Below are 13,128 nucleotides of genomic sequence, written 5' to 3'. Positions count from 1 at the left end.
TATCCTTCTATTGTGGGCGTGTCCTTGAGACAACGTGCAAGCGAATGGAACTGAAAATATTAGTACACTCCTCAAATTTCAACTGTTTAATAGATTATTTCGAAAAGGTAATAAAATATTCGTTTGGAATATAAATCTTTGGAGCTTTGTTTTGATGGCAGTCGTCATGCCAGCAGCTACTTAATTATAATATTTTAAACAAAAATAACATTCTTTATGATGGGAAATTATAGTTTAGTTTCGTTTTATTTAAAGTTTGACAAGGCAGGGTATTGCAGCACAAAACCCTGAAATGTGTCAAACATAACACAACCTTCTGTACCTGATTTAAAACAATTTCAAAAGCAGTCAAATAAAATAATTCTGATAATATAATTTATTTCTGAGGTAATACAGCACAAATACACAGAAAAAATAGACAGCTACTTTACAAGATGACGTTATATTTGTTATTATCACCAATGTCATAATATGGTTTTGTTTTGCTTTTGTGATTTTCCACATTATTCTCATCATCTTGTAAAGTCACTGTCTGTTTCAGACTGGATGTGAAAGCTGAAGTCTTGGAGAGCTCTGGCAGTGTGTGATCTGGACATGCATGAAGGCTGTTCCCGAGTGTCAAGGCCCTGTTTTAATATTTACCTCACAAGCTTATTGCTTCATTTCATACATTGTTTTGAATTTTTAAAATGTCTTTTCAATTTGAGTTACATTCATAGAGTAATAACTTCTGTACTTGTTATAACATTTAATGTATTATTTATATAGGCTAACTGGATTTTTTTTTTTTTTTTTTTTTTAAACAATAATAAAGAAAAGACAATTTTCAGGATAATATTTTAAAGAAATTTTGTGCATTCCAAATAAGCTTTACAGATCTTTAGAAAAGGTTTTAACAATTATTGCACATACACCTATAGGTTAATCAAGGTCAGTTACAATAACTTAGGACACTAAAGAAACCTTTCTACTGACTCTGAAAAACAGCAGAATAATGATGCCCAGGGTCTCTAACCACCTGTGTGAACGTGCCTTAGTCCTGCTGTAGGAGACAAGAGGACTGCAGATGTGAACACAGCAATAAACTGCAATGTCTGTAATGTAAGATGCATGAGACAGTGCTAAAGGGAGACAGAAGGACAGCTGATTGTCCTTCCAGTGCCAAACCACATGTAACTGTAAGTCCCCCCAGACATGCTAGAGAATGTGAAATTCCTTGATGGAAGAGTGGAGTAACATCTCACAGCAAGAGCTGCAAATCTGGTGCTGTCAATGAGGATGAGATGCTCTGTAAAGCAGCTGGTGCCACATCAGACTCTCAGATGGTCATCAAACGTCTGTGAAATTTGTTCAGTTTATGTCTCAGTTGTTGAATCTTTTTGTTTGTACAAATATTTACATGTTAAGAAATTTGCTGGAAAAACAGTTGAAAGTGAAAAACTCAATGTGCACCAATATTGATTGAATAATAATCAAGAAATTAAGTTTGACATTGAATATTCACACCAGTCTATAGCTTATTTTTATTAGGACACAGATATATTTGTAGAGGTTTATTTCAAGTTGTCAACACTATGTAGTACTGTAGTCACAAAATGACAACGAAGGAAGCAGACTAAACAAACTATTCAAAAACTTTCTAAATCCTCAAATAAATAAAGCTAAACAGAAAACACATCAGTGTAAAACAAGGTTATACACTCATGTTTGCTCTGCTGTATCCCTACATTAACTGTTTATCTGAATGCCTGTCTTGTACTCAATTAGCTCAGACGATTTATCATACTACACAAACTATGAATTGTTTTGAACATGTGAACTGTTGATTAACATTGGATATTTTATTACCTTTTCGAAATAATCCATTAAACCGATGCGATTTGAGGAGCGTGTACTAATATTTTCAGTTCCATTCGCTTGCACGTTGTCTCAAGGACACGCCCACAATAGGAGGATATCACGAATATTCATGTAAGCACCACCCAGTGGAACAGAATATTTCAGGAACTGAATATATTGTAACACCCCTCTCTTGCATGAGGTTCATTTGCATATCTTAAAGTTCATGTTTAGAACAATGTCTTTAAGGTTTTTCCTATGCATAATTCACTTTGCAAAACAATTTCAGATTAACCTAGGCATCGAGTAATCGGGGATGGATAACTTTGGCCCTGAAACCAGCTTCCAGATTTTCTAAGATGAGCCCCAACAGTAGTCATGATCAAGTTCAAAATTACAACATATGCTTATCTGTGCAATCTTTCAGTAAATGAAATAATGAACATTGTCCTGCATTATTTAATTAATCTTTAGTTTATGAACATTTGTGTGCAATCTTTCATTCATATTTTGGCATTTCATAGCAAGTCTAATATTTTGATTTTGAGGTGTCAATATACAGAATAGAGTATTTGACTATAGTTTTTTTTATTTTCTTTCTCTTTTCTAAAGTCAAAGCATAAAGAATGCAAATAAAACAAGTATTCTTGAAGGTGGACGGTCAGATTTTGCCCACATTTAGTTGCAGTGTGAATATAGCTTTAATTTCACAGATACATATTTTGAAAGATTTTCTTTTATGAAACTCCTTCCACACTGACTTTTAAAACAGTTCTCTCGAGTGAATCCTCATGTGTAAATCAAGGTTTACTTTAATTTTGTAACTTTTTCCACACTGACCACATTCGAATGGCTTCTCTCCAGTGTGAGTTCTCATGTGGGTTGTAAGATTTCCTTTTTGCGAGAAGCTCTTCCCACACAGTTTGCAGGTGTAAGGCTTCTCTCCGGTGTGAATTCTCATGTGGGCATTAAGTGTTTCATTACGTCTGAATTCCTTTCCACAGTGACCACATACGAACGGCTTTTCTCCAGTGTGAATTCTCATGTGATTCTTAAGACCGTCTTTTCGAGAGAAGCTCTTCTCACACATTTTGCAGGTGTATAAGTTCTCTCCAGTGTGAATTTTCATATGGGAATCAAGGGTTTGTTTTTGTGTAAAACTCTTTTCACACAGTGTGCAGATGTAAGGTTTCTCTCCAGTGTGAAGCCTCATGTGGATTGTAAGGCATCCTTTCCGAAAGAATTTTTTTCCACAATGTTGGCAGTTGAAAGACTTTTCTCCAGAGTGAATTCTCATGTGGACTTTAAGGCCTCCTAATTGAGTAAAACTTTGTCCACACTGCTTGCATGTGTAAGGACTCTCTCCAGTGTGAACTCTCATATGGATTTTAAGGCTAGCTTTTTGAGTGAAACTTTTTCCACACTGCTGGCAGGAGAAAGGCTTCTCTCCGGTGTGAATTCTCATGTGGACTTTAAGGCATCCATATTGATCAAAACTCTCTCCACACTGTTGGCAGGTGAAATGACTTTTAGATCCTGTCTTTTGACAGGAAGCCTTTTCGATCTGTGAGCAACTAAAAGATTTTTCTCCAGTTATTAAATCACAATGTTTCTCATATTGATCTTTCTCTTCCATTTCATTCAGTACTTCACTTGCTTCTTTTAGCTGCATCAGGTCTATGGCAAAAAAAGAGAGAGAGAGAAATACAAGTTAACCTGAGTTTAATAAGGGTTTGCCAACCACGTTCCTATTAGAAAAATATTTTGTAGAGAAACCAAGACCTTTTGCTAAGCTTTAAAGTCCCTGTAAAGTCATTTTAAAGTATGTGTTTTGAGCTTGTCACACCACAGAAAAATGTGTTATTAACCACCCAGCCAAATTTGAATCATTAAAAAAATCTGCAAGTAAATGAAATAAGTTATCAAAATCTCGAAAAAATAGGCAGCGCTCTCTGCTCTCAAACGCTGGGGGCGTGTCTGCTGTCGGCGCTGAAACCACACCCACTCGCGAGAGCTGCCGTCTCAACTGACTTGTCTAATGAGTCAAACATACTGATGCATATAAACAAAAGAATCACGTTAGAGGGTTGCACATTTTAGTAGAGTTACTGTGGACTACCTACTAATTATAACATAAGCACACACGACAACTTACACTCATTGGGCACGTACTGCCGGACTGTTGTCGAGTCGACAAATGACGGCGCCGCGAGACGGGAGGATGAAGGCCGGGACGGGAGAGACTCTGTCCGGCCCCATATACCATCGGTTATGGTCGGGACGGTAAGACGGCCGAGGCGGGAGGGGGGGACGAGGTCTGTTCAGTCACATTCACCAAAAACAGCGGATTATCTGTGAATCCCAGCTGTCTGATGAAAGTTTGTAAAATTGTCCGGTGTAGAACGATCACTTTAGAATCCTTCATATCATCGTTTTAGGAAATTTAAATAAGGAGACCGAGCATATTGTATATTATAACAACCATGTAATATGCATTTGCGTGACGAAGGCATTACTAGCTAAATGTGCAAAGGGCTGTATGACTGTAATAACACTCGAGATTGAGCGAGTGAACCGCTGTAGAGTTAGAGGCGGCGCCACGCTCGGTGCGTCATCGACAGTTATATAGTGTTAGGGGAGGGGCTATGCTCGGGGGACGATGTGCTTCATTAGACCCCCGTTTTAGCTCCGCCCAAAAAATCCTGAGCAGAGACTTGGTGAAAAACTGTTTAACGCTCTAACTTCACAATTAAGCATTACTCAATTCACAGACTTTGTAATGTGTTTCAGCAATACATTTGTAACATTTATAAAGTGTTAGAAAAAATTCTCAGAATTGACTTTACAGGGACTTTAAGCCCATTCATAGCACAATGTGCTTATTAAAGTTGCAAATTACCTACTTTTTGGCATCTAATCACAGCTGCATCTCACTTATTGTACCATTCTTTAGACAATTTTTAAAATTACATTTATCTCACCTAAATGTTTGCACACTCATTGTATTTGTTTTTACAGTGGGGTAATTTTATTGCTTAACGATGGTGCGACTGAAGTATCAGAACCATGTAAAAATATAAATGAACGATGCATGGTTCTGCTCATGTACAAATTTGTGAAAGGACTGCAGGTACCAGATAAACGTAAAGCAGATGAAGAATATGCTTAAAGGCAGGAACACACCAAGCCGATGAACTAGTGGCCTAATAAACAATTAAACAATTAATCTCAGAAAGTATACTGATGCCCTGTTCAATTTCTGATGAACTCCAGTGCTTCAACACAAAGAACAAATGGATTTCCAAATCTGGAGCAATGATGCTGAAAATTCAGCTTTGATCACAGGAATACATTATATGTTAAAGGTGTTACAGAGGATGTTTTCGACGACTGAGAAACCAAAGACTGTTAGTGAGTTTTTGAAATGAGCGCATGCGTAAGAATAACCCCCCTCCTTCACAGCTCATTTGGAGGGAACGCCTCCCAAAACTCGTGCACGAGTATTGGAACACGAGTGTTTACCACCGGCATTCGCTGTGTCGTGTTAGTGGATTCATTATGTCGGATTCACCGCAGGTAACTCATAATCTGCAGTTGATACTCCTGACAAAAACATTGACTGTATTTGGCAGATATTTTTCAAATAACAAAATATTTCTGACATTGTAAGTCGAAATTTTGGATATGTTTTTATTTAGGCACGAACTGTATCAATAAAGCTAAGCTATCGTATAGCATTACAGCATTGCTATAAGGGCAATAACAACGTACATTTACATTGGATCTCATGGAGTTGAATTTCCTGAACAATAGTTACCTTGGTTCAACCTAAAACTCACCGATCTGCAAGTGACTCCTGCAAAATAGTGGACACAGCTGGAGCCTGGGGTCTCACCCATTGGTTTGTCAGCGGAGTTGAAGTAACAGTATCATAACTACAATGAGATTAAGTTACTGTAAGTCTGAGAATTTTTTGGGGGTGTGAAATGATATGATAATAAACACATAAGACGTAGCTCAGTCAACGTTACTCCCATTTCAACTAGCATGTAGCATTTAGCAAACTGGTCATTGCCTTACAACTACAGTACAAGAACAACGTCAACATACCTGAATAACAGTACAACAATAATTATTCCATCAAGAAAGGATAATCACTGTTACCTGTCGAGAAGAATTTTTGCGAACTGCGCATCTGTCTTGACACCTATCTGTTCCTTCGTTGCTCTCCAGCGTTGAAATGTTTGTCCAAGAACGACTCTAGTTTGATTACGTTCTTGAGACAATTTTCTCCTCTTCTCAGCGACCTCAAACAAAGTCTTTCTTTTGCGTCCTCCTTCGGGTTTCTTATCTGCCATGGTGCAAATTCGAGGAGGAAAGCAGGAGCGACAATGAAAACAAACCGAAGCTAATGACGGAGTTTTATGCACTATGCGCATGCGGTGCCTGTGGAAAGTTACTGGAGCGCGCACGTCTCTCACAAGAAACGTAATGGCAGTGATTGACAAGCCAGAGGGCCAATCGTTTACGCGATGATCGTGTAAACGATTGGCTGATGTTTTCAAGGCCCTACCTCGTGCACAGATGATGTATACTGATATTATTCCTTTCAGTGCACCTAATAAATAGTCTTTTATCAGTTAGTAAAGACAGTTTCAAGTAATACTGCATTTGCAATATACAATGCAAAAACGTATAAAACAAAACATCCTCTGTAACACCTTTAATTGCCAAGTTCATAAATGATGTCATTGATTTGGGGGGGAAAACACACACAAAATGACTTATTTTCAATATAAAAAGTGATTGTGGACTGGATATTAGTTTTTGTGCAGCATCAGATTTTTATTTTTCTCCCTCATTTACTGTTCGTGGCTGTTTTTGCCCCGTAGACTACCATTATAATGACATTTTTTGATTGCAAAGCCATGACACAATATAATCATGCATTCTGATTGTTGGTGGTTTTCCCTGTTGGGAAGAGGTAAAATTTGTCATTTTTTCTGTTGATCACCAGGTGGCACCATTAACCCTTTAGATAGGCTTGTGCAAAAAAGAAAACTTAGTTTCTGGCTTTTATATGGAGTTATATAGAGTATAACAGCATATTATAGTGTGTGTGTGTGTGTGTGTGTGTGTGTGAGTGAGAGAAAGAGAGAGACAAACTTGCCATGATGTATCTGAGAAAATCAAAATATGCATCTCAGAACTACACGTAGTAAACAAAAACAAAGTAAGTGTATTTATGCACCTGCTGCCTTTTGATGGTGAGAAGTACAGACTAAACAAAAACAAGGTAAGTGGATTTAAACACTTGCATGCCATCCTGCTGGTCATTTGATGGTGAGAAGAGGCAAGCAACATGAGAAAGGGCTTGACTTGTACCTAAGTTTTAGAAATGATTATGCAGCCTGACCCCTCCAGCGAGCTGCAAGATGTATTGTCTTCTCCCTGTGACACCACAGACTCAGGAGAGTCAGATCCTGATTTTGTTGGGGCACACTCATCATCCTCTCCAACTTCCACTGAAGGCAAGGAGGATTCAGAGGACCCTGGATCTGGGTGGATTGGGAGAAACGGCAAAGTGTGGTTTTCCACCAACATGGAGACAACTCCCTTTCTTCAGCCTGCCAGAGGCGTGACTCCAGGGCAGACACGTTAAGGCAGGAACACACCAAGCCAACTCATGTCGGCAGGGTCTGGGTCCAAAGTTGCCCTGACACACCAAACTGAAGCTTGACAGCCGACAGCCAAGTAGCAAGTCTGTTCTGCACCTGCGTAAGATAAAATGCCTTTGCAAACCAGCAGGTAGCTGTAGCTGAACAGCCAATCAGAATGATCAGATGGCCCGACGGACGACGAGCTCTGACGCCGATTCAACATGTCGAATCGGCCGGGAAAAAAAAGCAGATGAGGGCCAACAGTGCAGAACACACTAAGAAAACTTAGGCCACATTTACACTGCAAGTCTTAATGCACAGATCCGATCTTTTGACCATATCCGATTTTTTTTGGACGACGTGCTTACATTTCTTTTAAAAGTGACCTGTATCCGATGTCTCCTTTTTACACTGCACTTGGCGAAACGTACCAAAAATAGCATATATGACATCACAAATCAATTTCAGTGGTACATTGAGCTTAATTTATTGACATGAATTCATATAAAAACCATTTTAATGCAATAGTTTACATAATTTAGTGTACATTATTTTTTTTTACATAAAAATAATAGGCTACAAATTCTTCACGACAGTATACGTACGCAGCTCCGCTGAAGTGTGCGAGTGGAATAAGACTGGGTTACGGGCAGATATTTGAATGTTACAGCTTCTGGGTTCGAATCCGCCGTCCTGTATTAGTTTTTTTTTCATTCAAACCAATGCGTTCATCAGTGATTGTATATCAAGGGCAGGTACAAGTTTGTAGTTAGTCTCTACAACGGGACTATAATAGTTAAGTCTCTACAACGGGACTGAAGCGCGCATCTGTGCACGAGCCGTCATCACTGACAACAGCGGCAACGTGTGATTTCAAGAGCAACACATTTCAATGTCAGATCGCCTTTTATTTAACACAAACAAATGAAATTAATACTCTGCCAGTGAACTAGGGATGTTCCGCGAAATGTTAAAAACCCCTCACTTTTCAATGACGCAGGAGTCGCATTTACAGGGGAATATCCGACACTGCAGGCGCAAACGCACATATCCGATTCATATCCGATTTATAACCACATATGGATGAGGCCTGAAACCGATCTGTGAAAATTGGAATCCATGCGCTTTTTTCCTGCTTACACGGTCGTGACTCATATCCGATCTGTGCCACATGGGAGGAAAAAATCGGAATTGGGTCACTTGAACCGTGCAGTGTAAATGGGGCCTTAGTCGGCTGACAAACAAAAACTGCCCAACAGCCGACCGTCGCAAGGTTCCAGAACGTGGATTCTGTGTTCAATCTGTTTTTTACAGAGGAGATGACTGACCTCATTGTCAGTATGACCAACCTCCATGGGCGCCGCATAATGCGAAACTGGAGTTGCTGCATTTTGGTTCATAATAAATTGTTCATAAATCTGATGCAGAGTAGATTTTTTACAGAAAAAAATGGAAAAGCGTATCACTGAAGGTTTTAAACTGGCTTTACCATCAAGAAAAGACAAGCATTTCACACATAGGCCATCCGTACTTCTCACCATCAAAAGGCAGCAGGTGCATAAATACACTTACTTTGTTTTTGTAGTTCTGAGAGCTGAGGTGCATATTTTGATTTTCTCAGACGCATCAAGGTAAGTGCGCAAAGGTCCCTCACTCACTCTCTCTCTCTCACACACACACACACACACACACACTATAATAAGCTGTTATAACTCCATATAAAAGCCAGAAACTAAGCTTTTTTTTTTTTTTGCACAGGCCTATCTGAAGAGTTAATGGTGCCACCTGGTGATCAACTGTAAAAATGACAAATTTTACCTCTTCCCAACAGGGAAAACCACCAACAATCAAGAATGCATGATTATATTGTGTCATGGCTTTGCAATCAAAAAATGTTGTATATAATGGAAGTCATTGGGGCAAAAACAGCCACGAACAGTAAATAAGGGAGAAAAAATTAAAATCTGATGCTGCACAAAAACTAACAATGTATCAAAGCCAATGTTGTTACTAATCTATGACATGCCCAAGACTGTGATAAAAGGTAAAAAAATATCCAGTCCATAATCACTTTTTATATTGAAAATAAGTCATTTTGTGTTTTCCCCCCCAAATCAGTTACATCATTTATAAACTTGGCAATAAAAGAGTAAAAATCCTGGATTTTTTTTTTTTTTTTCAAACATTTAGTAGTTTTGATCAGGACTGAGGTTGACTAACAAATTTATGCAAAAAAAAAATTGAAAAAAATATTTATCTAATACATTTTTACAACAGTTTAATTTAGTGGATGTTTTCATCCTGAACATAACAAAAGGGTAGTGAACAATACAAGGTTAATAAATAAATGCAGCCGTGGTGAGCATAAAAGATGCCAAAAAAAAAAAAAAAATGGATGGGGTAATGAAAATATTTTTCTCTACAAAAGGGGGCCCAGCAGAAAAAGTTTGAGAACCACTGAGCTACTGTAGCATGAAGCAGGATGGGGCTAAAAGCCGTTGGAGTGGAATGATGCCGCTGCCACGACACAAGAACAGTGGAGCTTTTATTATGCCGCAAATGACTGTTTCCACTTCTTCCGGTCATGCATATGTGGGGTAATGCGGTTTTATCATATTAGATACATTTATGTGTTGAAAGTTATAACGTTACTACTATGAGACACTTAGCAGTAAGCTAGATCTATATTAGGCAAGGCAAAACATGGAACTCGCTGTAAATCAAGATAACATGATTTTAACAAAAAGACTTACCATGTTGAGCTACATAAAAATGATTAGTTTTCTGTCCATAAATTTATACGAACAGTTTGCCCATCACAGGCATCAGACGCGCGTCTACTCACAGCAGATCGTTTGTGTGTGACGGATAAATTCCCGCTGCTGTTTTGACTACTTTACACATTTTATAAGCTCTTCACGAGTTCTCAGCTGGCCAAAATACCATCACATGCAGACTACACACACACAACAAGCGCATTTACCTCAGCACACAATATTGTTTTGGATGTTCGGTAAGTTCCGGTTTAAAATAGGCAATACGTCATAACATCCGACCAATCACGTTGTGAATCTATCCCTGTGCCTTAAGGTTCGGTGATAAAATTAACAATCTGAACACTAACCGGACCAGGACTAAATGTTTGTTTTTTTCTTCTTTGGTCCGGACCAAATGAACCAAACGAACCGAACTACAAGTGTGAACGCACCCTAACTTTACTAATTAACTTTTATTAAGTTATTTTTTCTTTGCATCAAGTTTTTCCCTTTAACTTGCACCTCATAAGGTGTGGATTTATACTTATCACAGAATTTTTACTGCTATTTATGTTCAGGTATGTTAATATTTGTTGTTATTATTATTACTTTTATTATTATAACCCTCAATTTTTGACCCTCTAGATTTTAGTTACAGTAACATCCATGTTTTGTTAAAGTCATATAATTAACTGATAGAAATGAATGGTTTTCCTTGTTACAGTTGAGAAGTAGATATTATGTTTAATGTTACACACTTCATATCACATTCTTTAAAAATATCATTCATTTCTGTAGAGCTGGACATTCCAATAAGGATCAAATGACTGAGTTCAGATGTGAGAATGAACCAACCTGTTTGTTCCTCAGAATCTTCTTGTTTCACTCTGAATGTTTCTTCAATCTTCACATCTTCACTCTCCTCTTTAATAAATGCCATCTGTGTTTGTTCCTCAGTATCTTCTTGTTTCACTCTGAATGTTTCTTCAATCTTCACATCTTCACTCTCCTCTTTAATAAATGCCATCTGTGTTTGTTCCTCAGTATCTTCTTGTTTCACTCTGAATGTTTCTTCAATCTTTTTGTTTTCACTCTCTTCTTTAATAAAGGCCATATTTGTTTGTGTCTCAGTATCTTCTTGTTTCACTCTGAATGCTTCTTCAATCTTCATGTCTTCACTCTCTTCTTTAATAAACGCCATCTTTATAATAGTGGCGCATGGATCTCTGTTGCTTCACCAGGAGTTTTTCCTGTCTTTGGACACTGTCATAATTAAGATGAGAAAAATGAACAGAAAGAAAAATCCAAACTAAATCTCTGGGTGCGTCTCAATCCACTCCCTAGTTCAATAGTTTAGTGCACTGGGGAAAGAGAGTCTGTCGGAGTAAGAATGGCCTTAAATTACCTTAGTACCAAAAAGGAAAAAAGTACTTAATAAAACACTTAATATAATAACAGAAACTTAATATTTAGGTAGGCATTTGATGATTTACACGTGGTATTTACTGACTTGTATGTTCTAGAGACTTTAATACAAATTGGTTTGTTAAAGTTGTAATTTCATGTTTATGTTTTGACCAGCAGGTCTCGTCAGCGTGCGGCGATTCGAATCACTGATTCATTTCGCTAAACATTTGATTCAATTGACTCGGTGTTTCAAAATCTTTATATCTCTCATCACTACTTGCCAGTGACCGAATTTGTGTTTACAATAACTGATTGACGATATAGGGAGCGAGACGAGACGCATCTTTTCTGTTAACGTTACTCATGTGTGGATGAGCATAACTTTAGAGAATTCATTACTTTCAATAATGGAGTCAACTTTACATCGCTTGTACAAACATAAAACTATAAAATCGTCTGGATGTCTTGCATTGAATTAAATACTTTAAACGTTTAAAATTACAAACCTTTTCACAACAGAGGCAGGAGCGCGGCGCAGTCTTATGACATCATATCACCACACTAAAATAAAAGTCCTGCTGTCCTTAAGTGCATGTAGCAGAGGAATTGAGATTTGCATTCGTGGTGAAATACCTATTTAAATGATTGATGTCCTGTCCATGATGTGAAAAAAAGTAAAAACTACTAATAAGAGTATGATCTTCCAAGAATCAGTAGAAATGTAAATATAACTGAATACAAAAATACTAATAAATAGAGTTCAGTCTAATTAAAAATCAAGTGTTTCACAGATCTTTAATGAAATCAATAGTAATTTAAGTCTCAGATGTTTGCTGCCCATGTAGAGTGATTCAAATCGCTCACTAATGAGTGAGAAATCCACAGAAATCTCGGTGGTTTTCCACAAATAAAATCATGTTAATTGATCTGAATTATTTTACCAGATATTCGAAGCTGTAGATCCACATGAAGAGCATGTGATGGGTGAAGGTGAGGAGAGAGAACAAGAAGAACAAGTGAGAGACAAGGACGATAAAGAAGAGCTTAATATGATCTGATCAATCAAAGACTGACAGCATCTCTGTCTTCTGTCAGTAGAGCACCAGTAACAAACAACCTGCAATACATCCAGTCTCAAATACAGCAGATTCTGTCCCACCAAAATCAAATCAATATGCGGCTGCTGATGTAAAGGGGATATCATGCTGATGTAGAGGGCATATCATGAAAATCAGACTTTTTCTGTGTTTAAATGCTATAACTGGGTCCCCTGTGCATCTACCAACCCAGAAAACGTGAAAAAGGACAACCCAGTAACAGTAAAACGCATCTGATTCTCGGATTAATTGCAGTTTTACCATCATACAATTAAAGTTTAAAACAAAAATATCGCAATTTTTTCAAGGGTGTTTTGGATGAATGTTTTTTTTAAAGCTCTCTATGTGATTAAAAAAACGGTATTTGTG

At 37.8% G+C, this 13,128-nt stretch overlaps 1 protein-coding gene across 1 annotated transcript; it reads right to left on the bottom strand.

The window, feature by feature from the left end:
• Positions 1 to 353: 353 nt before the first annotated feature.
• On the bottom strand, positions 354 to 11,166 carry LOC125245881 (gastrula zinc finger protein XlCGF8.2DB-like). Its single transcript, XM_048156697.1, has 2 exons — positions 11,111 to 11,166; positions 354 to 3,516 (listed from the first exon to the last, which is right to left on the bottom strand). Exon 2 carries the CDS (start codon positions 3,509 to 3,511, stop codon positions 2,603 to 2,605), a length of 909 nt encoding a protein of 302 aa, XP_048012654.1. The 5' UTR covers positions 3,512 to 3,516; positions 11,111 to 11,166; the 3' UTR covers positions 354 to 2,602.
• Between the last annotated feature and the right edge of the window lie 1,962 nt (positions 11,167 to 13,128).

This window comes from Megalobrama amblycephala, linkage group LG14 (genome assembly GCF_018812025.1).
Source record: "Megalobrama amblycephala isolate DHTTF-2021 linkage group LG14, ASM1881202v1, whole genome shotgun sequence".
NCBI classification, from domain to species: Eukaryota; Metazoa; Chordata; class Actinopteri; order Cypriniformes; family Xenocyprididae; genus Megalobrama; species Megalobrama amblycephala.
The sequence above is the reverse complement of the archived record's forward strand: the minus strand, read 5'-3'. Positions and strand labels throughout refer to the sequence as shown.